Source organism: Paramormyrops kingsleyae, chromosome 3 (assembly GCF_048594095.1).
Source record: "Paramormyrops kingsleyae isolate MSU_618 chromosome 3, PKINGS_0.4, whole genome shotgun sequence".
In the NCBI taxonomy this organism is placed as follows: Eukaryota; Metazoa; Chordata; class Actinopteri; order Osteoglossiformes; family Mormyridae; genus Paramormyrops; species Paramormyrops kingsleyae.
Genome location: NC_132799.1, coordinates 20,920,573 through 20,945,607, shown reverse-complemented (window position 1 = coordinate 20,945,607; position 25,035 = coordinate 20,920,573). Strand labels below are relative to the sequence as shown.

General features: G+C 42.9%; 1 protein-coding gene and 1 pseudogene across 8 annotated transcripts in view; both read left to right on the top strand.

The window, feature by feature from the left end:
* The window catches only part of LOC111849009 (cullin-9), a 38,176-nt gene extending 22,629 nt beyond the window's left edge, over nt 1-15,547 (top strand). For 5 of the 8 annotated variants that reach the window (XM_023821482.1, XM_023821479.2, XM_023821480.2 and 2 more), the window contains exons 21-42: nt 26-211; nt 318-347; nt 543-655; nt 1,022-1,204; nt 1,517-1,674; nt 1,821-2,022; nt 2,320-2,491; nt 2,729-2,874; nt 3,034-3,163; nt 3,555-3,757; nt 3,884-4,134; nt 5,331-5,706; nt 6,720-6,860; nt 11,458-11,622; nt 11,764-11,927; nt 12,058-12,151; nt 12,531-12,605; nt 12,743-12,853; nt 13,253-13,370; nt 13,638-13,771; nt 13,883-13,974; nt 14,106-15,547. In XM_023821482.1, the coding sequence (XP_023677250.1) occupies nt 26-211; nt 318-347; nt 543-655; nt 1,022-1,204; nt 1,517-1,674; nt 1,821-2,022; nt 2,320-2,491; nt 2,729-2,874; nt 3,034-3,163; nt 3,555-3,757; nt 3,884-4,134; nt 5,331-5,706; nt 6,720-6,860; nt 11,458-11,622; nt 11,764-11,927; nt 12,058-12,151; nt 12,531-12,605; nt 12,743-12,853; nt 13,253-13,370; nt 13,638-13,771; nt 13,883-13,974; nt 14,106-14,325 (3,464 nt within the window). In that variant the 3' untranslated portion in view covers nt 14,326-15,547. Of the gene's footprint in view, nt 1-25; nt 212-317; nt 348-542; nt 656-1,021; nt 1,205-1,516; nt 1,675-1,820; nt 2,023-2,319; nt 2,492-2,728; nt 2,875-3,033; nt 3,164-3,554; nt 3,758-3,883; nt 4,135-5,330; nt 5,707-6,719; nt 6,861-11,457; nt 11,623-11,763; nt 11,928-12,057; nt 12,152-12,530; nt 12,606-12,742; nt 12,854-13,252; nt 13,371-13,637; nt 13,772-13,882; nt 13,975-14,077 lie in introns of all 8 variants that reach the window. The other 3 variants (XM_023821481.2, XM_023821485.2, XM_023821484.2) reach the window with 3 other exon arrangements.
* LOC140588140 (uncharacterized) lies at nt 15,089-17,819 on the top strand (annotated as a pseudogene).
* Nucleotides 17,820-25,035: the final 7,216 nt, after the last annotated feature.

The window sequence follows — 25,035 nt, the reverse complement described above, 5'->3', positions numbered from 1 at the left end:
GCCTTTGCTGTCCCCCGTGTGCCAGACACCCCCGTGCTCAGCCCACTGTCCTGGCTGCTTGGCGAGTACCTGGACAACTCTGAAACAGCCAGGCGTGGCAAGAGTCGAGCAGCCATCTTCAACTCCCGCGTCCGCCGGCTCACTCACTTGTTGGTCCATGTGGACACCAGTTGTGCCGATGGAGAAGAGCTCAAGCCTCCTGTGAAGTCCAGTGAGTGGCCCTTTCTCCCCGGCGCCTGCACCACGCACCAGTCTGATGGTCTGCAAATTAGCCATATTGACCCCCGCTGTATTGAAGATATCTGTTTTATTTTCAGAAGGTATCAACAGAAGCAAAGATTCGAAGAGTAAGTAAAGGTTTAGAGGCCTGTTTTAGCTAACTGATATCCCTCTCACCCCCATTATCATAACACTAACCATTGTGAAATGCATTTTTTATTTTTTTTGGGGTGTGTGAACAACCTGTAAGCAGTTTGCCAGATGTGAGTATGTACCCTGGCACTGGTGTGAGTTGCTATCACTGGGCACTATGTATCTTTCAGATGGCAAAGAGGGAAAGAGCAAAGAAGTGGCGACTGTCACAAAGCCCAAAGCGAAGAGCACCAGCAGCATCGCAGGCATAGCCCAGTGCTGGCAGGGGGTGGTCCAGCGTCAGGTAAAGCCTGTTCCAGCCCACGCTCTTCAGGCAGCTGAGCTAGCCAGTCCAAATCCCAATGCTTCCCTTCATAAGCGGCTAGGAAATCAAATGCTGCTTCTCTGCCAACGCAGGTGTCACTGGGTGTGAGCTGTCATGTAGGTCTTACTATAGTAGAAATTTAATGTTAATGTTTGGACACAAGCGTAGCATAACCAGGGAGTCATCGTCTGGTTTCACTTACAAGCAGTGACTAAGGCGCTGGTTGCTTTGGCACAAATGGACCCATAGAGACATTCCTTCTAAATTATTTCCGTACAAGCCGCATCTGGCATAATAGGCGAAGAGTGTAAGTATTTCCTGTTGCCACGCCCACCACACTTTTAGGTGAAGAAGTTTCTGGACTCGGCGTGCAGCATGGATGACTTTGTAGAGCGGTACCGGAACATGTACCTGCGGCTGAAGAACACCATGGAGGAGCTGTTCGGCCAGCAGACGGCCTTCGTGCTGGCGCTTCGCCAGGGCTTCTCCGCTGCCCTGCTGCAGCTGTCCATCCTAACGGCTATGCATGTGAGTGTAGGACAGACCCACATCTGACACCGCGCCCTCTCTGTATCTTTGAGGTAACATGAAGCTTCTTACTGATTAGGTAACCAAAGGAAAAGGTCATCTGGCATTTACTGAATTCACACAGGATGCGTTCTCTTATTTTCATCCACATCTGGAGATTACCATCACAGTTTACACTAACCGTGCTAATTTTTAGAAACCCTATGTTAATTTAGTCCCAAATTGTCAAAAATAAAGGAGATTTGGGGTTTGGCAAAGGCTGAATTCTTGGGTTTAGTGAATGGACAGTAGCTGTGACTTAATGTTCTGCAGGTGAGTGAGCGGTTCGCCCAGTACATCGACCTGTTGATCCAGGAGAGTGGAGTTGACTCTGGCAATTTGGAGACACTCAACCAGCTGCAGCAGTTTCTGGAGCCCATGCTCTTTCTCTCTGGTCTGGAGCTGGCCAACACCTTTGAGCACTTCTACAGGTGACCTTTCGATCTATATTGCCCTTTAATTTAGTTTGGCCCCTGTACCATAAAACTCTCCCCACACATATGGGCCTCCCAGACCCCGCCTACGATGGTGCTCATTGGCTGAGTTTTCTGGTTCCTCCTCCTTGTGCTTTCTGCAGGTACTACCTAGGTGACCGGCTGCTGGGGCAGGGCAAGGTGTGGCTAGAGAGCGCAGTGATCGAGCAGATTGGGACTTGCTTCCCCAACCGCTTCCCTCAGCAGATGCTGAAGAATCTGAGCGAGTCAGAGGAGCTGCAGCAGGAGTTCCACCTGTACCGGCTGCAGCAGCTGGACAAGTCACTGATGGACGTGGACGAGGAGGTGAGCCCGTCTTGATGGCAGCTAAGGATCAGAAGCTGACCTCTAAACATACCTGTCATCTAAGGCAATATAAAGCTATTCTTGGGGACCCCAACTCACTCTGTGTATTTATCAGAGTATTTACTTCATTCCTGGGTTTGGTCAAACTAATAAATAAGCTTAATTAGCTGGATGAGCATTTAATTGGCTGAATTAGCTGTGCTGTGTGCTACCAGTGAATCTGCTTCTTTTGTGCTTTTTTGAGTTTTTTTTCTGGCCTGTCTTTTAATATGGAGGGTCTGCGTGTTTCTGTTTGAGATGATGGAAGACCAGACGTCAGGACCAGAGGAAGAGAGCGAGGTGAAAGTGCTGGTTCTTTCCCCACGCTGCTGGGCCGTGTCCTCGCCCTGCTACCTGGAGAACCCCGACAGGTTTTTTCCCCCACAACTTTGCAGCTACCTGATGGAGTTCACCGACTTCTATGGAAACAGTCAGTAAACCTTGTCTCCTCCTTCTAATGCCACAGAAAACGCTGCCTTCTAGTATATATACAGTATTTGCTGTCATGCTTTTGAATGCCCATATTTGATTGGTGTATCTTTTTATTGGGTGAATTTAAGAATGCATTAGAAACCTATTTGCAGTAAAGGAACCTTGAGTCTGGTATCTGCTTATTCAGTCTTGCTAATTTTCTTCACCTTAATCTTGTTACTGCATGTGTTGGCAGGCCAGAGCATGTACAGCCTGACTCACAGCAAGCCCCGGCACCTGCAGTGGACGTGGCTGGGCCATGCCGAGGTGACCTATGGTTCCAGCACGCTCTACGTCTCCACGCTGCAGATGTACATCCTGCTGCAGTTTAACCACCAACAGGTAGAAATGGACTTTCACCTCTTTCCGCTGGAGAGTCTCAGATTTGTTATTGGATCTGTTATGGTGCCTAGTTAATTGAAAATAGCTTCGCCTAAGTTCTGCACTCTGGAGTGGTCCATGAAGTGTTCATTCCCCCCCCCCCCTTCATCTCTTTGGTAGGATGTATCTGTTGAGACACTCCAGCAAACCACGGGACTCTCGCCTGAGGTCTTGTCCCAGGCCATCAAGCCACTGACCTCAGAGAAAGGCATCCTGATTGAGACTGGCTCCAGCCAGGACCCCATGAAGAGTGAGCTATTGACTATTTTCCCTGGTCACCCTTAAAAATGTCTGTACATGACTATGTACTCCCTACCGTTTTGGTTCAAACCTTAAGTAAACCTAGGGATGATCTTCCAGCTATGTCTGTTCCACACAATTATCCCTGTCAACTAACTTTCAGCTGCAGTGCACAGGTGTACGGAGAATCCATGTTGGATATAGCTTATATGAAAATTCTGATGAGGAAGATGTAACTGAATGCCATATAGAAGTTGCAGAGCTTTTTTTTTCTAAGTCATACTTGTAAAGATGTAAATTTACAAATCATCTTAGCCTGTGCTGGTTCTGATCTGGCTGTAGTTGGGTACTTTGTAAACAGTAAAGGTATACTGGTTATGCTCTACTCTTTGTGACTACAGGATTTCTGAAGCTGAATGAGCAGGCCCTGTTGAAGGCTCTGGATAGCTGCAGCTACTTATACCTGCTACCCAAGCAGACCTACATCAACGTCAATGAGGATGCAGCCAGTGCCCTGGAGCGCAAGAGGAACTACATCTACTGCCTCATCGTCCAGATCATGAAGGCTGAGAAGGAGATGCACATTGACAACCTGGTCTTCAGGGTAAGGCTGTGTGGCAGCGTAAATTGGGTCCTGGGAAGTGAGGGTAGCTGGGCTGACTGCTTTGTTTCCTGGAAATGGAAATGGCCCTGAGGTTGTTCTGTGCACCCTCCTTACTCACATGCATAGGTGCTGGACATGTGCCAGAAGCAGGAGGCCCTGCGGTCACCCGGCGTGGTCCGTTTCAGCTGCAGCACCACGGATGTGCTTTCCTGCATCATGCACGTCATCAGCAAGGGCTACGTGCGGCGAAACGAGGACACCCCGCACATTGTGGAGTTCCTCCCCGAGGACCCCAGCACTCCGCAGAAGGGCCCGGCGCACATATCCCTCAGCCAGGCGGAGCTGAAGAAGGGCATGGGTGGAAAGGCCGCCATCAGGTGTGGGGATGACCTTTGACCGCTGACCATCGGGGAGGGTGCGGTCACATTGTGCAAGATGGGGTAGCTCTGAAGGCAGAGACGTGGGAGTAAAGGACCCCTGAGAGAGTGTGTGTGTTTACGTTCCTGAGCGTGTACCCGTGCCCATGTTCCCAGCTTTCCCAAAGCAGGATCACCATCTCCCCCTTTCCGCTTCGTGACCAACATTTAGTCTGTTCTGACTGGCTCTTTGTTCTACCTGTACTTTAAAAGACTCCCATGTATCTTCTGTTTTGCTCCAAACTCCAAGCATGTATGCTTTTTCCCTGTACTGTAACCACCACCTCCTAATCAGTAAGCTGTGGGGTGGTCTGGCCCTTGCCTTGGGGCCCTTCTCTGTTTTGCTGTCATACCCTACAGTCTGCAGTTCAAGATTTGTCTTTAGTCATCTATGACATACCCAAACTAAATATGCACTATATATGAATGTCTTGTAGTATACAAGAGACAAAATTGTTTCTCATTTTAAGAAAATAAAGAGAATTTTTACCATTCTTTGTCGTTATTTTCCGCCCCACCACCCTTTCGCTTTCTGTGTGCCATCAGATGTGACAGCAGTATTTGGTTATTTTTTGTTTTAAGACATTTGGGAGTATTCCATTCCTTTTTGTTTATGTCAGCTTGTAGAGGGGGAGCTGACATCTATCTCATTTGGATAAATGAGCACGTCATTACATCTTGGTGAAAATGTTTCCTTATTTCCCCCAAACAAACTGGAGGTGACGAAAATAACCTGGTATATCTTTATTTCAAGACCTGCAGTTAGATTATTTCTTCAGGCTTGAACACTTCTTATAGATTTTCACCATACTCAGTGCACAGACAGTTGATTCACTGTCACTAAATTCTTGGAACTGGTATAATCAAATATTCTAATTGCCCTTGGTAACAGACTGCAGTCTCACTGGAGTCAGAGCTGAAAATGCTGCTCAGGTTTCTTCAGGATCTGCTTATTATTGCTGGTTGTCAGTCCTGTTATATTCTCCTGCCTTTACTTAAGATCAGTATTGGGTGTTTATTCCTTTATACTTCGATATTTTCAGTAGAACTCTAGAAGGGTATTCAACATAAACATGTTGAATGACCCTTAGCAATTTTGAAGCAATGCTGTCAGCAGAGTTTGACCGGTAATCATTTGTGTGTGTCTCCCTCTGCAGTCTGGGAGGCCTCCTTGCAGCACCACAGCGAACAGAAGATGGAGTCCTGGAGACTGTGCTCTTCTCCATGGGCCGCACCATGACTCAGGATGAGGTGCGTCAGCTGATGATGCGCACAGTCCAGCAGGTCTCCAGCACCTTGAGTCTGGACCTGGATCAGGCCGAGCACTTGTTGGTGCACTGCAAGTGGAATGTGGATATTCTGATCCAACGCTACACCGACGACCCGGACGCCCTGATCTTGGCAGCCGGGCTCAAGGGCCGCAACCCCCAGCCGCCCCCCAGCCCCACCTCCCAGTGCCCCGTTTGCCTGACTCCGCAGTCAGGGGAGCCTGACCCCACCCCCACCCTCTGCTGCATGCACTATTGCTGCCGGGTGAGTTTCAATGCCCCCTACCTCATTTTGCACATGCTGTCACTTCTCTTCTTAATAATGAAAGAAAAAAAGACTTGTACAAAGAGTCTAAAATAAGTCCTTTCTTTGTCCGGTCCTCTCAATTATAATATATATTTAATTACTGCACAAATCTGATTTTGTGCCCGGCGCAAAATTCTATATTGTAAGGGATGGAAATGCATAACAGTAATGGAGGAATATCTTGGTGCGTCTCTATTGGTCATAATTTTAACTGTAATTTAACAGGCAGTGATATTACAGCCAATTTCTTGTGAATACCATCTGGTGTTGAATCATGTGACCTTGAGAGGCTGGAGCTCTTCTCAAACCTGTTCTTGAGTACCTCTGGCTGTGTATATTTGAAGAAAAGGTTAGCCTAGTCTGGTTCTCTGGTGGACTGCCAGAAAAACATGGAATGATGGGGAACCACAGTGCTGGGTGTTTCCTGCCCTGACTGCTCCCGGAGAGAGCAAGAGGGAACATCCCATTACGTAATCATTACTTTTGAGTTGTACAGTGTGTTAAAATATCCCATTGTGAAATCTTGCCTTGATTTGTTTTTGTTGAATTGCACCTGAAACAGATTTTGTTGTCTTTGAAGGCCGTATTATTCCTGGAGCTCTAGCGTTGATGCTGCTTATCTGTTAGTGTTGCTGGTCCAAATCCTTTGCCTGGCCACATGATTTCACTGGACCCTTGAGCAAGACTCTTAACCCTTGTATGCAACCCAGTTGTTCCAGGAACACTGACACTGTCTGATCCTCACTTATATGCCTCTTTGAACAGAAGTCGCTTCCTTAACTTAGATGACACCCCCATGGCCTCTGATTCCCCTATGATTCCCCCAGGCATAATCCACTTGGTGATTGTATTCACACCATCTCAGAACACTGGGGCATCTCAAGGAAATGAAACAAAGTTTAAAGATTGTAACCCTGTCAATTGAAAACTCCATTGCCTTCCATTGCCTTCAATTGCTGCCTGTCTTACAGTCCTGCTGGCAGAAGTATCTGACTGCCAGGATCGAGCAGAACCTGGTGATGCACTGTAACTGCCCCATCACGGACTGCCGCGCCCAGCCCACCTCACAATTTTTCCTCAGTATCCTGACTGACAAAGATATCATTGCCAAGGTCTGTGATGCCGCCACCTCTCCATTGGGTCCATGGTGGATTATGTTGGTTGCCTACAGGCTTCTTGCTGCAGCTTTGTGTGACTGTCTGTCATCTGTCTTAACACACACCATGATGGCAAACTACACTATATGGATAAAAGTATTGCGACACACCTCTGAATCACTGAATTCAGGCATTTCATTCAGACCCATTGCCGCAGTTGTACAAAAACAAGCACCTAGCTATGCAGTCAGGTTTACAAACATTTGTGACAGAATTGGTCATTCAGAAGAGCTCAGTGAATTCAATTGTGGGACTGTCATAGGATGCCACCTTTGCAAGTTCGTGAAATTTCTTCCTTGCTAGATATTCCAGTCAACTGTAAGTGGTATTACAAAGTGGAACCATTTAGGAACAACAAACTCACAGACCACTTAAAGTAACAGAGCGGGGTCACCGAGTGCTGAGCGTAAAAGTCACCAATGCTTTGTTGACTCTGCAACTGCAGAATTCCATACTTCCTCTGACACTAACCCCAGCATAAAAACTGTGTGCCAGGGGCTTCATAGACTGGGCTTCCATAGCCGAGCAGCTGTATGCAAGCCTCAAATTAGCAAGCACGATGTCAAGCTTTGGAGGGATTGGTGTAAAACACACTGCCACTGGACTCTGGGACTCTTGGAGTGAAGAATCACACTTCTCTGTATGCCAATCTGATGGACGAGTCTGGGTTTGGCAGATGTCAGGAGAAAGAGATTGCCTGCCTGACTGCATTGTGCCAACTGTAAAGTGTGGTGGAGGAGGGATAATGATCTGGGCTTGTTTATCAGGGGTTGGGCTAGGTCCATTAGGCTACGTTCACACTGCCTGCCACATCGTTCAATTCCGATTTTTTTGCTCAGATCAGATTTGTCTATCTTGACGGTTCACATTCATAAGCACAAGTGACCTGTATCTGACTGTAATGTGAACGCATCGGTCCTCCGAAACGTCACGCATGCGCACATTGCTACGTTTTTACACGGGTAAAAAGCTGGTCGTAAAATTGGCACGTTGTGCGGCCATGACCGCTGCACTGATTCAAGTCTTTTGCCTCTTTAAACTTTGACTTCAGGCTCTTTATTTTTCTTTGGCATTGTAGCCACGTTCGTGTCCGCACTGTGCCGTTTCTTTGGCAATTATTTCAAATACTACTCCATTACGATAGGTTCCTTCCAGTTTAGCTTGAACAGATTCATTTCCCCAAATATCAATTAAATCCCCACCTACTCCATCCTTCCACTGACTGTTATCGCAGCTCTCCTCCTTTTTTACGTTCCTGGGCTGCCGGTGCAGGCTGTCAGCTCATGCGTATAAGCAAAAAGCCACATGAATTCCGATCTGAGCGTTCACATTCAGGTCACATGGCCACGAATCGGATACGTATCCGATTTAGTACCACATATGAAATTGGCACAAATCCGATTTGAAAAGATCAGATTTGCGTGTCCACACAGCCCTGAAAAGATCAGGTCTGTGTTACATTAAGGCAAAAAATCCGATTTGAGTCACCTCAGCATGGCAGTGTGAACGTAGCCTTAGTCTCAGTGAAGGGAACTCTTAAGGGCCGATTTATACTCAAAGCTCACAATGCGTAGTACGCATCATGGCCACCAGTATTTTCTGCATTGATTCCATGCATCATCAGTGCACCTATGCGAGGAATTAATGTGTCTCCTGCGCGAGTTGAAGTACCAACAAAAATTGGGGTGAAAAGTATGGTCACCTTTCGTCATGGTACTGTGTGTTTATATATGGTACAGTTAGTATTATAGTAACATCTGATTTTATTTTAAAGAATGAGTGGCTGGATGACCTGTATATTTTCAGAGGCAAGAGAGAAAATATTCCCTCTGGTACATCATCTTCAAAATTTTATGGCGGTTTGTTTCTAAGAAAGCAGTGTCGTGTACATGGTACAAAGAAATTCTAACATAATTTTTCAATGCAATTCCAGTATTTATAAATCTTCGTGATAAAATAAAAGTGTGTGGGGTTTACATTCCGCTAGAACATGTATATTGTTGTAGGAAACAAAAGCTTAGCAAGCTGTGCGACTTTAATAGAGGTGTAACGATACGCGTATTCGTATTGAACCGTTCGGTACGAGGCTTTCGGTTCGGTACGCATTACAAACCAAACGATTAAAAAAAATACTTTTATCCCTCTGGAGTCGACGGCATCGTCAGCGATGCCGAGTATCTTTCTTGTCTATTTCAGTTCATAACTCGCTGAAATCTTATTATAGAAACATGAAAAAAACTCTGACTAAATCCGTAATCAGACTTCTTTTCAAAACGTCCATTGTCGGAAGTATTAAAGTTTTTAAAATTAGTCTAAATCGGCAAGAAAGTAAACCATGTCACCTTACTTTGTTTTACCTGCATCGGGGGCGTGTAGTACCGCTCTCACCTGAAGATCACTATTCACATTCTAAATAGCCGCATTAGCGCGTATTCAAATCGCATTCGCATGGTAATTTTATTAACAGCGCAACGGTGAAATGCGATCCAGAAACATTCCAGTCAGAGCCATAAAAGGGGGGGAGGGACGTGGCCAGGTGACAATGGCTCATTCATACACATGAAAGTTGCTACATATTCAATGACAGGAGCCAGAAATAGTGACATGAGTTCGGTTTTTCTTATTTATAAATCCAACTGAATGTTGCAACTATACGATTTAGTCATCTTCATGTAGCCAAGACTTTGTTGATCAGATATCTTGGATCAAAACAAACTGCCAGCATTGCTTACTATGTACTTTTATTATGTGTCTGCAATTATTCCAAGCTGCATTTTGCAATGTCTATACTTTGGTGTCAAATTACAAACTTAACATAAATCTGACATATTTACAAAGTACACTAAGATTAAGATGAGTTTAATGCCAAAACAAATATATAAGAAATAATTTATTTTCCATGAATTAAGTTTATGATATTGAATGAAATGTGTGATCATGCCCCAGTCAGTGAAAGTGTGTTCCCTATCCCTAGACTCCAGAGGGTTATATTTGAAAAAAATAAGAGAATAAAGTGTGTAAAATATAATGTTTTCAGTGCTACTACGCTCAACAAGGCAGCCCAAACGACGTGACAGGCAACGTGTTGACTGCCCCTCCCACCCCCAAACACTACTCCAGTCAGTCAGGCATTTGCTGCACTAGCTTGTTGCAAAATGGCTAGTAACGTTAATGCAATTATCAGACCAGAAATAGAGGATCCTCCTATAACCAACAGGTCTGGAGTTTGGGAGCACTTTGGTTTCCCTCTAAGTTATGAGGGTGATGGCAAGAGAGTGGTGGATAAAATGTGAACACACTCATCTTTTTGGAAAAAAAAAACTTAAAAATTGATTGAAACTGAGTTCCATATAAAAACAAAATTGTTCTTTTCTTTCTATTAGTTTATAACTACTACAAAATTACATACATTTTTTTTATCAGGAGCTTTTTGGTTTTGGTTATAAAGGAGGTTTTGTTTTATTTGCTGCTAAAAAGAAACCTCAGAAGATGTGTGAAGAATAGCTTCATCATTGTTTAAAGTAAAAGAAAAAACAAGATCATACTTTTTTGATGTTTTAATAAATAAAAAAGTTTAAAAAATCAAAGAAATTTGGCTTTTTTTTGCTATATCGAAAACATACCGAACCGTGACACCACTGTGTCGTATCGAACCGAACCGTGATTTTTGTGAACCGTTACACCCCTAGACTTTAATGACCGCTCATTTTTAGGATAATGTAGTATATGTTTAACATTAAAGTTTACCGCCACTACTTTTGCAAACAGCTCTACATGCACTCCGAGCCAATCCAAATCATTTTCATCCTTGCTGTTTAAATCAATCATGAATAGCTGTGTTTGAGAAATTGATTTATTTTTAACTCATTTTTTTACAAATACTGCAATACTTATTGCAGAAATGTTTTTTTTCCCAATATCGTGCATCGTAATTATGAAATACTAAGTGCTACAAGTATTTAAAAATTTGCAGTGAGTATACATCATTTCCTGTCACAACCTCATACAAACAAGTGAGACTGAAAACGAAGGAGCCGACCAAGATGGTTTTCTCGCACTGCCCCCTGGTGGACATGACTTAATTCTCCAGATTGATGTGAAATACTCACTTAAATATAGTTAGTTTTCTGCTTCCATGGTTGGGTGAGTTTGGTGTGGAAGAACTTGATTGGCCTGCACAGAGTCCTGAGCTACATCCAACATCAGTACCTGACCTCACAAATGCAAAAATTCCCACAGACACACTCCAAAAGACTTCCCAGAAGACTGACAGCTGTTATAACTGCAAAGGGGGGACCAACTCCATATTTATGCCTATGGATTTAAAATGTGATGTCATTAAGGTTCCTAAGGGGCAATGGCCAGGTGCAATACTTTTGTCCATATAGTGTATTTTGGCTGCCCCTGATTTTCACCTACACTTAACTGGAAGGTTATATTTATTGTTGTCCCTCTTGATCCCCATGTGATGTCACACTGGGTCTAATTTCAGTGCCACCTGTTTTGTCATTAATTTGAACCCTGGACCTGTTCTCTCTGATCCTTCCAACAGTATAAAAATGCTCTGCTCCGCGGCTATGTGGAGTGTTGCTCCAACCTGACATGGTGCACCAACCCCCAAGGCTGTGATCAGATCCTCTGCAAGGAGAACATTGGCAGCATGGGTACCTGCTCCAAATGCTGCTGGTCCTCCTGTTTCAGCTGCAATTTCCCAGAGGTTTGTGGTGACTCCTGGAGCTGGAATACATTCCTGTCTGAGGGCTTCACTCCCTCACTGAGCTGTGGTCCATCCCTCTATGACGGGCTTGGTCCCCCACTGAGCTGTGCTCCATCTCTGATTCATCTGCCCCTCCTGCAGGCTCACTACCCAGCCAGCTGCAGTCACATGTCCCAGTGGATGGATGACGGTGGCTATTACGAGGGCATGAGTATGGAGGCCCAGAGCAAGCACCTGGCCAAGCTCATCTCCAAACGCTGCCCCAGCTGCCAGTCTCAGATTGAGAAGAATGAGGGCTGCCTGCAGTGAGTGTCGCTACCTATTCCTGCTTTCAGGATCTTCACTTCACTTCCTTCCAGTCACATGATGAGTTTTCAGGACATTTGTACTGGCTAAAGCTGTGTTATTAACATTAACATTTCTCTTGCCTTTAAGTATGACTTGTGCCAAATGCAACCATGGATTCTGCTGGCGCTGTCTCAAGCCATGGAAGCCGACACACAAAGATTACTACAACTGCTCAGCCATGGTGAGCACACGCACCAGATTCAAAGACCTGATTGATTGGCCCTAATTAAAGATAAAACAATCTGAGTTTCCAGGCTTCTCCATGTCAGCAGGTGCTACTTTTTAACAATATTTTTATGTCCCTTGAAAGCTACAGTAGAAGACTTGTTCTTGGAAAGGCTCATTTGTGATTATTCATGAGAACAAAATGCTATACCAATGTCTTTTTTCTAAATTATTTTACTGATCTTATGGGCCAGGAAAAATAGCTTTTGCCTCGATCTGCTTTAGAGCGGTGACCATAGAATATAGCATTAGCTGGGCCTGAGAATATACTCTACTGGCAATCCCTGAAACTGATCTGCATTGGGTTTGATCTGTACGTCTCGCTCTCTGAGCAGGTGAGCAAAGCAGCACGCCAGGAGAAGAAATTCCAGGATTACAATGAAAGGTGCACTTTCCACAATCAGGCCAAGGTGTGTGAAGTCATCACGACGCTTTGGCAGCGCTAGAGTGTCCATCTAGCCATTGAATTAACAAGTGGCTGAAAGTTTGTAAAATCTACTAGGGCAGTGGCGGGTGATGTTGAAACTGATGTTTTGCTTGTTTCAAGGACTTTGCCATCAATCTGGAGAACAAGGTGTCCTCCATTAACGAAGCCCTGCAGATGAAGTCCTTAACATTTGTGATTGATGCCTGTAAAATCCTGGCTCAGGCTCGCAAGGTCTGTTAGATATGCCTCTGTTTTTATTTGTATTCGTGCCTTCAAATCTGTTGCACCAAGATGGTGGACAGCCTTGCCCCTGCTTTGCAGGCTGCTGACACTATCAATGCCTTCCAGAAACAGAGACTTATTTGTTTAGTCTAGTCTATGGGTAGTCATTTGCTCTTTCTTTTGTTGTTTGTAATGTTTACTGTTCATTGGAGTCGTAGCTTATGTCTTTAATCTTGTTTGTTTTTAATGTTGTTTAGGTCTTGTTGGTGTCTCTTTTAACGTTTCCTTCACTTATACAGCGCTTGGTGACTGTGTGTGAAATGCCCTTTATAAACAAATTTCTTCTTTTTCTTACTTCTATTATGAGGTGGACTGTTGCCCTGTAAGGTGATTCCTTGTCCATTTTAGGTGCTCGCTTACTCATGCGTGTACAGCTACTACAATCAGGACACGGAGAAGATGGATGTGATGGAGCAGCAGACTGAAGCTTTGGATCTCCACACCAACGCCCTGCAGATCCTGTTGGGTAAGTAGGAGCCTGAGCTTGATGGCATGGATTGCAAATTCAAGCGACAGAAATGAAGCTGATTTCTCCATGCTGAAATCAACAGAACATTTGGGGCTGGAAGTCTTGTAGTTTAGTAGGGGTGAAAAAGTTGCTGGAAGACGTTAAGTCAACTCTGACATGTCATCATTGTGATTGGGGATTTAAAATGTTTGGTTTGGTTGTAATTTTTACACCCAAAGGTCTAGTAATATTGTGAGATGAGTCTCCACTTCTGCCTCCCCCCAGAGGAGACACTTCTCCAGTGCACTGACCTGGCATCCTGTGTGCGATTGCTGAAGCCGGAGCACCTCAACACCGGCTTGGAGCTAATCCGTCGCATCCAGGAGCGTCTGGTGGCCATCCTGCAGCATTCTACCCAGGTACCTGCACTACATCTACCTTATGCTATGCACCTAGCTTGTTTAAATCTATGTAGATTTGCGATAATCTGCAAACAGTAAGCCATACCTGTCTGGCCTCTCCTGTCACAGGACTTCCGTGTGGGGTACCAGTCCAAAACGGGGCCTGACCAGGAGGCTGCGCAAGCTTCGAACCTCGCTAACCGCACGGACTCAAACGAGGAGTGAGTATGATGCTTTTGTGAAGATGGACCTGTGCTTGAATCTGGCAGCCAGGTTAGGATGACTCTTTATGTGGTTTCCCTCGCCTGGGACCCTGTTGCCCAGTCTTGTTGCTCTGCCTTGTTCGTCTCAGGGCAAAATCCGATGGTGGCTCAGACACAGGCGAATCTGACAACAACAACAACAACACTGTGGAAGATGGAGGAGATGGGGAAGAAGAAGACGACCAGTATGATGACGAATATGTCCCAGAGTGGCATGAAGAATATGATGAGGACGACATCGAGGATGACTTCTTCTCCGATGACGACGAGTCTGAGAACCTAGAGAGGGACTTCAGCCCATATCACTGAGGGTGTGCGAGTAGGGGTGTTGGGGTTGAAGGGATACGGAGACAAATGATGATGGCAATCTCCCAGCACAGAACTGCAGTCTTAGACATTACCCTGAATCTAGTTCTGCTTCAAAGTCAAAACACCAGAAGCATTTCATTTATCTGAAAGGAACAACACTTCTGAGATTTTCTCGGGAGGTAAATGATGATGGCCCTTTCTTATAGAAGAAAAACAGCAGGTTCTTTAATTTCTATAGAATCGTCACCATTCTTGTTTTCACTCCATGGCTGTGATGTGACTGCTATTATTATTTTCCTCATATTATATCTGAACATTTATAATTGTTGACTATAGCCTAAGTTTATATTATGAATCTTACTTAATTTTACATGTCCTCCAAACTGTTAACCTTAACTATGATTTTATTGAAGGATCTCTTGTAAAGTATGATTTGAAGGAAGTTGATGGGATCATAAGCCACACTTTGGTTTAGTACAGTTGCTACCTATATTTCTTGGTGTTATGATTCAGTAAAGGATTAGCAACATAGTGTGGATAAATAATTTGTTAGTCTTATTTATTTTATACCAATTGGAAACATTTACTTGCAAAATCCATAATACCTTTAATTTCTTAGCACAGATATTTACTTTTTTATTGAATTAATGAAAAGAAGAATGTCTTGGTCCGTCAAATAGGGAAATGGGGATTTGGGGAAAACTGCACTTAAGATTGATTGAATGAAAATGTGAGTACTCGTGTGCAGACATGCTGTTTGATCATGTATACGCTAAAGGGGTACGAGTTTGCAAGTGGCTTTCGGCAGAACATCAGAGGGTCATCAGAAAAGATCAAATCTGCAGGGGCTTAAGGCACCTGGCGTACAGGTGCGGTCAGCCTGTCAAAGGAATACATGAATCGAACACGAAGTCTGTCAACTGTACCAAGGCCTCACTGCAATAATTTGAATTTCTTAGTTCCTAAAAAGCATTCTTTGCTAAGCAGCAACTTATGTTACTTTGCCTTTTTCCTTTTTTTCTGGAAAAAAAATATAGTTTTTGGACATGTTAATGTTCACTTATAGAGGTGAAGATGTTACAGATATCATGCAATGTCCATCTTGGAGGTTGCTGTAAGTTGAAATATATATTCATATTCATCTACTCTAATGTTCTATCTTTCAGAATTAAAACTGAAGTTGTGTGACTTCGGGTTACTAAATAAAGCTTTTTCTGCTAAATGGCAGTCTCTTTCTTAAGCCAGGATAACATTTATTGAGTTGATTGTTATGGTGCGGTGAAAAAAATGGATCTCAACCAGTGATAATTTCGTTGACGAAATATTTTCGTTATAATTTTCGTCAACGACAAATTTTCACTGACGAAAACGAGACGATAGCTAAATAAAAATTAAGTGATGATGACGAAAACTATAATAAAAATATATTGACATTTTCGTTAACTAATAAAAACGAGACGAAAATGTGAGTGAGGGACGTTTTTGGAAATGATCCAATCAGAATTAATCTTGGTGCGTGGCGCGGTGAGACGCACACGCACATTTGGAAAATTAAGATACTGATTCACCTTGCGACGCGAGATGCGACAGTACATCTTGCATACATTGGTGGGTGTCTGTCTGACTTAAACTAAAATGACATGGCAATGGCTGGGAGAAAAAGAAGAGAAGATATATGGAATAATTTCACGTTTGATGTCAAGACAAACAAGACCTTGTGTAAACCGTGTGGAGCGGAAATCGCTGGTAAAAATACAACAAATCTAAAGCGACATCTGCAAGGTAATTTTTTCAGGTCATGCAGTATTTGCAATGGCATTACTGCCAAATACAGTTTTTCTTTTAAATAATTTGGAGTTGCACTTTTGCTTTACAGGAAGAAGAATGTCATATGCAAGTTCTAAACAATGAATATCTAATTTTTGGTTTTTATGGAAAGACGATATTCCACATATTTAATGAGACTTGGCTTTATTTAATTTTAAGTTAGAATATTTTGTATATTACCACGGTTTAACTAAATTACATTTAAATTAAACCCAATATATTTTAGTCAACTAAATCTACAGTAGATTTAGTCGAGTAAAATCTTATGCTTTTTAGTCGACTAAAACTAGACTAAAACTAAAACAAAACAGATGACTAAAATATGACTAAAACTAAAATTGCATTTTAGTCAAAAGACTATGACTAAAACTAAATTGAAATCTGCTGTCAAAATTAACACTGATCTCAACAAATGTTAACAGTAAACAAACAACCCGGAGGAGAATTTCATTCAATGCTAGGCTAGTTTATTCACTTTATATACAAAGGGAGTCACACGTAAGATTTCTCTGAGTGGCTCAACTCCATTACATATGATTACAGGTTATATATGTTTTTGTGATAAGACGTATCCATACATTTCACTTTGACTGGTCAGAAATGATTTCACCTTCATGTCATGGATGTTTTCCCCTTAACAATTAAATTGCTTGTTTCAGCTTAATATGATACTGGCTCCCCAAATATTTTGGTACTTTGCAAGGTCACCATACACTCCGGACCACCTCTTGACTTGAATTCTCTGAGCTTGCTTTGCAATGCTTTGCTTTGCCTTCTGAATCAATCCAGAGTCAGGAACCGCTTGTGTAGTCCTTCAGCATTACCTTTATTGCATTAGTCTTTATAGCATTAGTCTTTATTGCATCCGCGGAGATACGATGAAGACTGGGCATCCTGCAGATATGCCCAGAACAATTGTCTCTACTTGTTTTTTATGCATATCCTGATCCACTGATTCCTAGTATTCCTAGCAGAGCCTTCGCAGCAAGGCGAGTGGGTGACGACCTGGTGGCATAGTCGTAAATCTAAACCTACCTCACACCGGCAACATTTGCCCATTTACGTTTCCAACAGGTTCTTCCCACTCATTGAAACTCCCGCTGAGACACCTGTTGAAAGCGCTTTGGTTATTGGTGATTCCATCATAAGAAACGTCAGAATAGCGACTCCAGCGACCATAGTAAATTGTCTCCCTGGTGCCAGAGCGACCGACATCTCAGCAAATTTAAAAGTGCTGGCTAACAGTAAGTGTAAATACTCTCAGATTATTATCCGCGTCGGCACTAATGATCTCCGATTGAGGAAATCGGAGATCACTAGGGCAAATTTTATTAGAGGTGTGCAACCTTGCGAAGATGATGTGTGTGTCAGTAACGTGCTCTGGCCCCATCCCTGCTAGGTATGGTGATGAAATGTACAGCAGATTATCGTCGCTACATCGCTGGCTGTCGGAATGGTGCCCGATAAATGGTGTGGGTTATATAGACAACTGGCGAACGTTTTGGGGTAGGCCTGGGTTTTTGAAGAGGGATGGTATTCATCCCTCTTGGGCTGGTGCCAACCTCCTTTCCAAAAGCATAGCTCATAGCCTCGAGGCAAATCGCTGGATAGACCCAAGCCCAAGAGGCAGGCAAACTGGCATAACCGACTGCCTGCTAGTCGCTTAGTCATCATCTAGGGTTCATATTATTGGGACTGTCTCTATTCCCCGCACTTTTAATCATTGAAGCCTATTCCACCATAGTGTATGTCATAACAACAAAAATTACAATGAATCCGTTACTAGACAATAGGTGTGATGCAAGGCTTAAACTTGGACTTGTCATTGTAAGACCACTGGCTCCTAAGGCGCTATTAATAAATGAAATGATTACTGATTTTAGTCTTGGTGCCCTATGCCTTATTGAGACCTGGCTTAAACAGAATTAATTCATTTCACTAAATGAATCTACTCTAGCTGAATACAGTTATAAGCATAACCCTCGACCAAATCGCAAAGGTGGTGGTGTTGCTGCTGCATTTTTTCAGTCCAACCTAGGAGTTTCTGAGAAATGTAATTTTAGCTTCAGCACATTTGAAACTCTTGTTCTTAGCCTTGTTGGCTCATCTCTTTGTAGCTCTTCACCCTAAATCACCATTGTTATTGTATATCGACCGCCTGGTCCGTACAGTAATTTTCTTAAGGGGTCTGCTGATTTTTTTAACAAACCTGGTGGTCACTACTGACAAAGCTGTTATTGTTGGTGATTTTAATATTTACATGGAGAAAGACAGTGATCCTTTAAAAATAGCATTCACAGCTATTCTAGACACTGTAGGTGTATATCAGAATGTAGTCAGGCCTACTCATGCCTGTAACCATACCCTTGATTTGATTATTAGCCATGGCATCCTGGTGGAACATGTATCTATTATGCCTCAAAGTCCTCTGCTTTGAGATCATTACTTGTTAACATTTGAAATCTAGTATAGCCTCCTGTTGACCACAGCTTCAAAGTACAGAATCAGATGTTCCATTGCCTCACTAACTACAACAATGTTTATCAAACAGCTTCCACAGTCCTTCAGCCTTACATCTGAAGCATTGTGTGTAAATGAACTTAAACAGGTAACTGCAAACATGGAAAAATCCCTTCGCAGCACTCTAAATATTGAAGCTCCACTTAAGAAGATAAAGCATAAGAAATTAACAAACGGGAGGAGGCCATTCAGCCCATCAAGCTTGTTTAGGGAGAACTTAACTAATAGCTCAGAGCTGTTAAAATCTTATCTAGCTCTGATATAAAGGAACCCAGGGTTTTAGCTTCCGCTACACTAGCAGGAAGACTATTCCATACTGTAACTACATTCTGGGTAAAGAAGTGTTTTCTCAAATTCATTTTAAAATGTTTTCCCGCTAATTTCCACCTATGGCCACGAGTTCTAGTATTTAAACTAATGTTAAAGTAGCCATTTGGTTGAGTCTTATATACCTGGATCATGTCCCCCCTTAATCTCCTTTGCGCGAGGCTGAACAGATTCAGGTCAGCTAACCTCTCCTCATAGAGATAAGAAACCTGCCCCCTGGTACTCTGATCATACGCATAAACTCAAACAGGCATCATGCAAGCTAGAGTGCAAATGGTGCTTAACTAAACTAAACTAAATGGTTTTCAAATCTGCCTGGAAAGAGAGCCTCTCTAAATATAGTCAAGCACTAGTGACTCTTAGGTCTGTGTATTTCTCCAGATTAATAGATGTGAACAAAACAAATCCTAAATTCCTATTTGAATCTGTGTCCAGGTTAACACAGAATTCTTGATTAAACTCGCAAGTCCCACAAGCTCTTAAGAGTGATGACTTTATTAAATTTTTTTAAATGGTAAAAGAACTAAGATTAGAAAGACCATTCAGTACATGTCTGTAACTACATACAGCTGCCAGCCTCCTGCTAGTCTTATGCCTACCAATAATGAGACCTTTGAATCTTTCCTTCCTATAAAACAACAATCAGAAGTTCTGAGCCTAGTTTTCATCCTGTAAATCCTCTATTAGCCTCGTAGACCTACAAAATTTTTCTAGAAAATTGTACCACAGATTAGCACTACCCTGTTAAATGTGTTAAACTCATCTATTAGGCTTGGATATGTTCCAAAACCTTTTAAAATGGCTGTTATTAGACCCATCCTAAAGAAACCAAATCTTGAACCTAGTGTTTTAGGAAATTATAGGCCTACCTCAAACCTCCCATTCATTTCAAAGATCATGGAAAAGGTTGTAGTTTGTCAGCTGTCTTCTTTCCTACAGAAAAATAATATTAATGAAATATATCAGTCTGGCTTTAGACCAAACCATAGCACAGAAACCACTCTAGATAAAGTAGTGAATGATTTGCTTATGGCTTCTGACCGTGGCTGTATATCCTTGTTGGTATTACTAGATTTAACTGCAGCATTTGATACTGTGGACCATAATATCTACTTGGACTGGCTAGAATGTGTGGTTGGCATTAAGCCTGATGATGCATCACTGCTCTCTCAGTTAGAAGACTGTCTAGATATCCAGTGCTGGATGGCAAAAAAAATCCTTATGTTAAACACAGAAAAAACAGAAGTTCTGCTAATTGGTCCCAAGGATGCACAAAATAAGTTTCACCACCTCAACACTGGTGGCCTTCCTATACAACCTAACACAGTGGTCAGAAATCTTGGTCTTCTAGTTGATTCAGAATTATGATTAAATACTCACATAAGTAGCATTACTAGAACTGCGTTTTATCATCTGTGAAACATCCCTTCATGATGCAGAAAAATTAATACAAGCCTTCCAGACTGGACTACTGTAATGCCCTCCTTTCTGGTTGCCCATCTAGATCCTTACATAAACTTCAGCTGGTACAGAATGCAGCAGCCAGAGTTCTCACAAACATTAGAAAAAATTATCACATTAGCCCCAGAGCATGTGAGCGGAGCGTGAGTGAGGAGTGGAGCGGGCGGAATTTGGTCAGAGCGTGGAGCGGTTTTTTAATTAAGGCTGGAGCGGTCGCTTTGTCTCGCTCCAATTTCGCTCCGATACCGCTCACACCACGACTCTGAGGCGTGCCCAAATCTACCCAGAATTCATCTGTATAATTATCAATATTTGTTACACAAATTGGCCGAGATGGAATTTGCAAAGTACTGTACTATTCTTAGCAAACGTATAGATGACAATAATGTAGAGCAAGAACAGCAATGTGGTGAAACTGTTTCAGTGAGTAAAGATTCACTTTGGAATCACTTTTCTCAGAAACATGAGAGTGTGCTAGGCGAACAGGCGGAAGCCAGAGCAAAACGTGAGCACGTTATACACTCACCTAAAGGATTATTAGGAACACCATACTAATACGGTGTTTGACCCCCTTTTGCCTTCAGAACTGCCTTAATTCTACGTGGCATTGATTCGACAAGGTGCTGAAAGCATTCTTTAGAAATGTTGGCCCATATTGATAGGATAGCATCTTGCAGTTGATGGAGATTTGTGGGATGCACATCCAGGGCACGAAGCTCCCGTTCCATCACATCCCAAAGATGCTCTATTGGGTTGAGATCTGGTGACTGTGGGAGCCATTTTAGTACAGTGAACTCATTGTCATGTTCAAGAAACCAATTTGAAATGATTCGAGCTTTGTGACATGGTGCATTATCCTGCTGGAAGTAGCCATCAGAGGATGGGTACATGGTGGTCATAAAGGGATGGACATGGTCAGAAACAATGCTCAGGTAGGCCGTGGCATTTAAACGATGCCCAATTGGCACTAAGGGGCCTAAAGTGTGCCAAGAAAACATCCCCCACACCATTACACCACCATCACCAGCCTGCACAGTGGTAACAAAGCATGATGGATCCATGTTCTCATTCTGTTTACGCCAAATTCTGACTCTACCATTTGAATGTCTCAACAGAAATTGAGACTCATCAGACCAGGCAACATTTTTCCAGTCTTCAACTGTCCAATTTTGGTGAGCTCGTGCAAATTGTAGCCTCTTTTTCCTATTTGTAGTGGAGATGAGTGGTACCCGGTGGGGTCTTCTGCTGTTGTAGCCCATCCGCCTCAAGGTTGTGCGTGTTGTGGCTTCACAAATGCTTTGCTGCATACCTCGGTTGTAACGAGTGGTTATTTCAGTCAAAGTTGCTCTTCTATCAGCTTGAATCAGTCGGCCCATTCTCCTCTGACCTCTAGCATCAACAAGGCATTTTCGCCCACAGGACTGCCGCATACTGGATGTTTTTCCCTTTGCACACCATTCTTTGTAAACCCTAGAAATGGTTGTGCGTGAAAATCCAAGTAACTGAGCAGATTGTGAAATACTCAGACCGGCCCGTCTGGCACCAACAACCATGCCACGCTCAAAATTGCTTAAATCACCTTTCTTTCCCATTCTGACATTCAGTTTGGAGTTCAGGAGATTGTCTTGACCAGGACCACACCCCTAAATGCATTGAAGCAACTGCCATGTGATTGATTGATTAGATAATTGCATTAATGAGAAATTGAACAGGTGTTCCTAATAATCCTTTAGGTGAGTGTATATGGTTGTAGCATATCAAGTCTATAAGGTAAATAAAAGTATAAAGGCCTATGAAGTAAATATTGGTAATCAAATAAATTAGTTTTGTCATTCAAAGTAGGTCCAATAGGATTTTTAAATTTCACGTAACGCAGTCAGTGAAATTTTATTTTCTAGAGACGCAGCAGCAGCATCAACAGAAAAAAAATTGAGGGATTTAAAACATGGATGCTTAGCCTGTATATTCTTTAGGCTATTAAGCCCACTGATTCCTTTATTTTAAAGCCTATTATTGTGTGGAATGCCATTACCAAACCTGTCCGTTGTTGCCTATATTTGTTGTTTAAAAATAAATATTTTGACAGTGTTTCCGTTGCTCATATTTCTTTATGATATAAGGTTTCGGTTTAAGGTGACATTTGTTAGGCATGCAGATTATTTGTCCCTCTTTTAAATTGGAGCGAGCGTGGAGCGATTTGACTGGAGCGGGAGGAAATTTTAGTGGAGCGAGGAGCGGTGTTGAGCGGAGCGACTTAGTGCGAATTAGAGCGGAGGAGCGGACGGAGCCAACAGTCTCGTGAGCGAGGAGCGGAAATTCTCACCGCTCCACTCCGCTCACATGCTCTGATTAGCCCTGTCTTATCCTCCTTTCACTGGCTTCTAGTTAAGTCTCGGATTGACTATAAAATACTGCTATTGACTTATAAAGCACTGAATGGCCTTGCACCAGAATACCTTAGTGAGATGCTGGCTTCATACAACCCCCCGCGCTTGCTTCGTTCTCTAGGCGCAGGATATCTGTTAGTACCTAGGGTAGAAAGAGCTACAGCAGGCTGCAGAACTTTCTCCTATAGAGCTCCTCAGCTGAGGAATAGTCTTCCACCGGATGTGCGGGATTCAGGCTCACTCTCAATATTCAAGTCTAGACTAAAAACACACTTATTCAGTCTAGCCTATAGGGACTCTAGTCCTACCTTTAGCTAATTGTTCACCCCCAGTTAGATGTGTAGTGTGAGGTGTAGAGCTGGGTGGGGATCGGTGCCATTGGCTTTGAATAAACTGAGTTGTCAGTGCTGTCACTCTAGCTTCACAATCCCTTGTGGAATTGGAGTGCTGACATTTCAGGGACTCCCCATGCCTGTATTCCCACTTGCCTCTCCCTCCTACTTATGCTGCCATAGCCATAGCTGCCTGAGCTTATACATTGCACTTGCATATTTCACTCACCTAACTGTTAGCACTGCCTATTGTCTCCCCTACTTTGACTAATTGCATATTTTTTCCCCCTACCCCTCCTGGGGTGTACCACCTGGAGACCGCAATTTATCAAGATATCCTGCACATCCTGCTACATGCGACGTCTCCACTATCCATGACGTCCTTCTGTCCAGCTCGCCCTTCTGCCTGTGTCATCCTCCATGTATGCCCAGCTGCCTTACTACTGGTTGCCTGGCGATCTGAAGAAGCGCCAACACCGGCTTGTCATCACCTCCCTGCTCTCTGGTTGTGACTCATATTTTATGACTTAGACTGTGTGACTTGGTCCCTCCCAAAGTTTCTTCCTTCTAGGGAGTTTTTCCTTGCCACTGTCGCCTCTGGCTTACTCACTGGGCTTTGGGCAAGGATATTGTAAAGCGCTTTGAGACAATGTAATGTTTTGAAAACACTCTATACAAGAATAAATTTGTTTGTTGTTGTTGTGTAGTATGTCATGGACTGGTCACAGTGGTGAAATGTAACAAAGTATTTGTACTTCGTTACTGTTCTTAAGTACATTTTTACGTATCTGTACTTTACTTAAGTAAAAATAATAATGTATACTTTTTATTTTACTCCATTACATTTTGCGGCAATTATCTGTACTTTCTACTCCACTACATTTCTACAATTTATGTCGTTGTTACATTTTATGAACACAATTTCCTCAAAATCTTGCATGAAAAAATAGTTAGCCTATTGCGCTCTGGCGTTGTTTGCCATTTCCTACCAATCAGGTGGCTTTATTAGCTCCAATGACGGCAGAGCACGTGCCAATTAGCAGCACGAGCTGGTAGACTGGCTTGATTTCAAGAAGACGAGACATTCAACATGGACCCAGAGCCAATACACATATACTGTATAGTTGTTTGTAATTATTCCTTGCAATGACATCGGTAGAGGCGTAAGTCAGTATATCTACTATTCTTTTACAAAATGGCACACCCCAGACATTGAGACAAACCATTGTGTGAGTACTTTTACTTAAAAAAATACTTTAAAGCAAATTTAAAAGTAAGTACTTAGTACTTTCACTTAAGTAAGATTGTTGATGTAGCACTTCTACTTTTACTTGAGTACATATTTTGCAGGATATTTGTACTTTTACTTAAGTACTAAGCTTCAGTACTTCCTCCACCACTGGCCGGTCACAGGGCCTTTCCCTTCATTGACACTTTACCACTATTGCCTCCTGGCCTTGCTTAGTCTTTGGTCCCTGCACCCTAGCAGCGCCGCGAATAAGAAGCTAAACGGATCGGAAGCTGTAGATAAGTAGCTAACTTAAGCCGCACTTGACTTTGTCATTAGTTTGGGCGACAAGGTTGACCATGGCCAAGAAACATCAAGACAGCAGAATCCGTAAATGCACTGAGAATGCACAGCAGTGATCCGTAGCTACGCCCACCAACCCGCTCCAATTAACATATATTTGCATGTAGTGAACTTGAAAATGAAAAGTCAAATTGGAAAATGAAAAGACAAAAAGGGTTTTTAATTTTATTTTTTAATACATGAGTGGAAAATTAAAATGCATATGGTGCTATTTCATTTTAATTTTAATTTTTGCAGGATTTTTGCACACAGACTTTGGAAATTA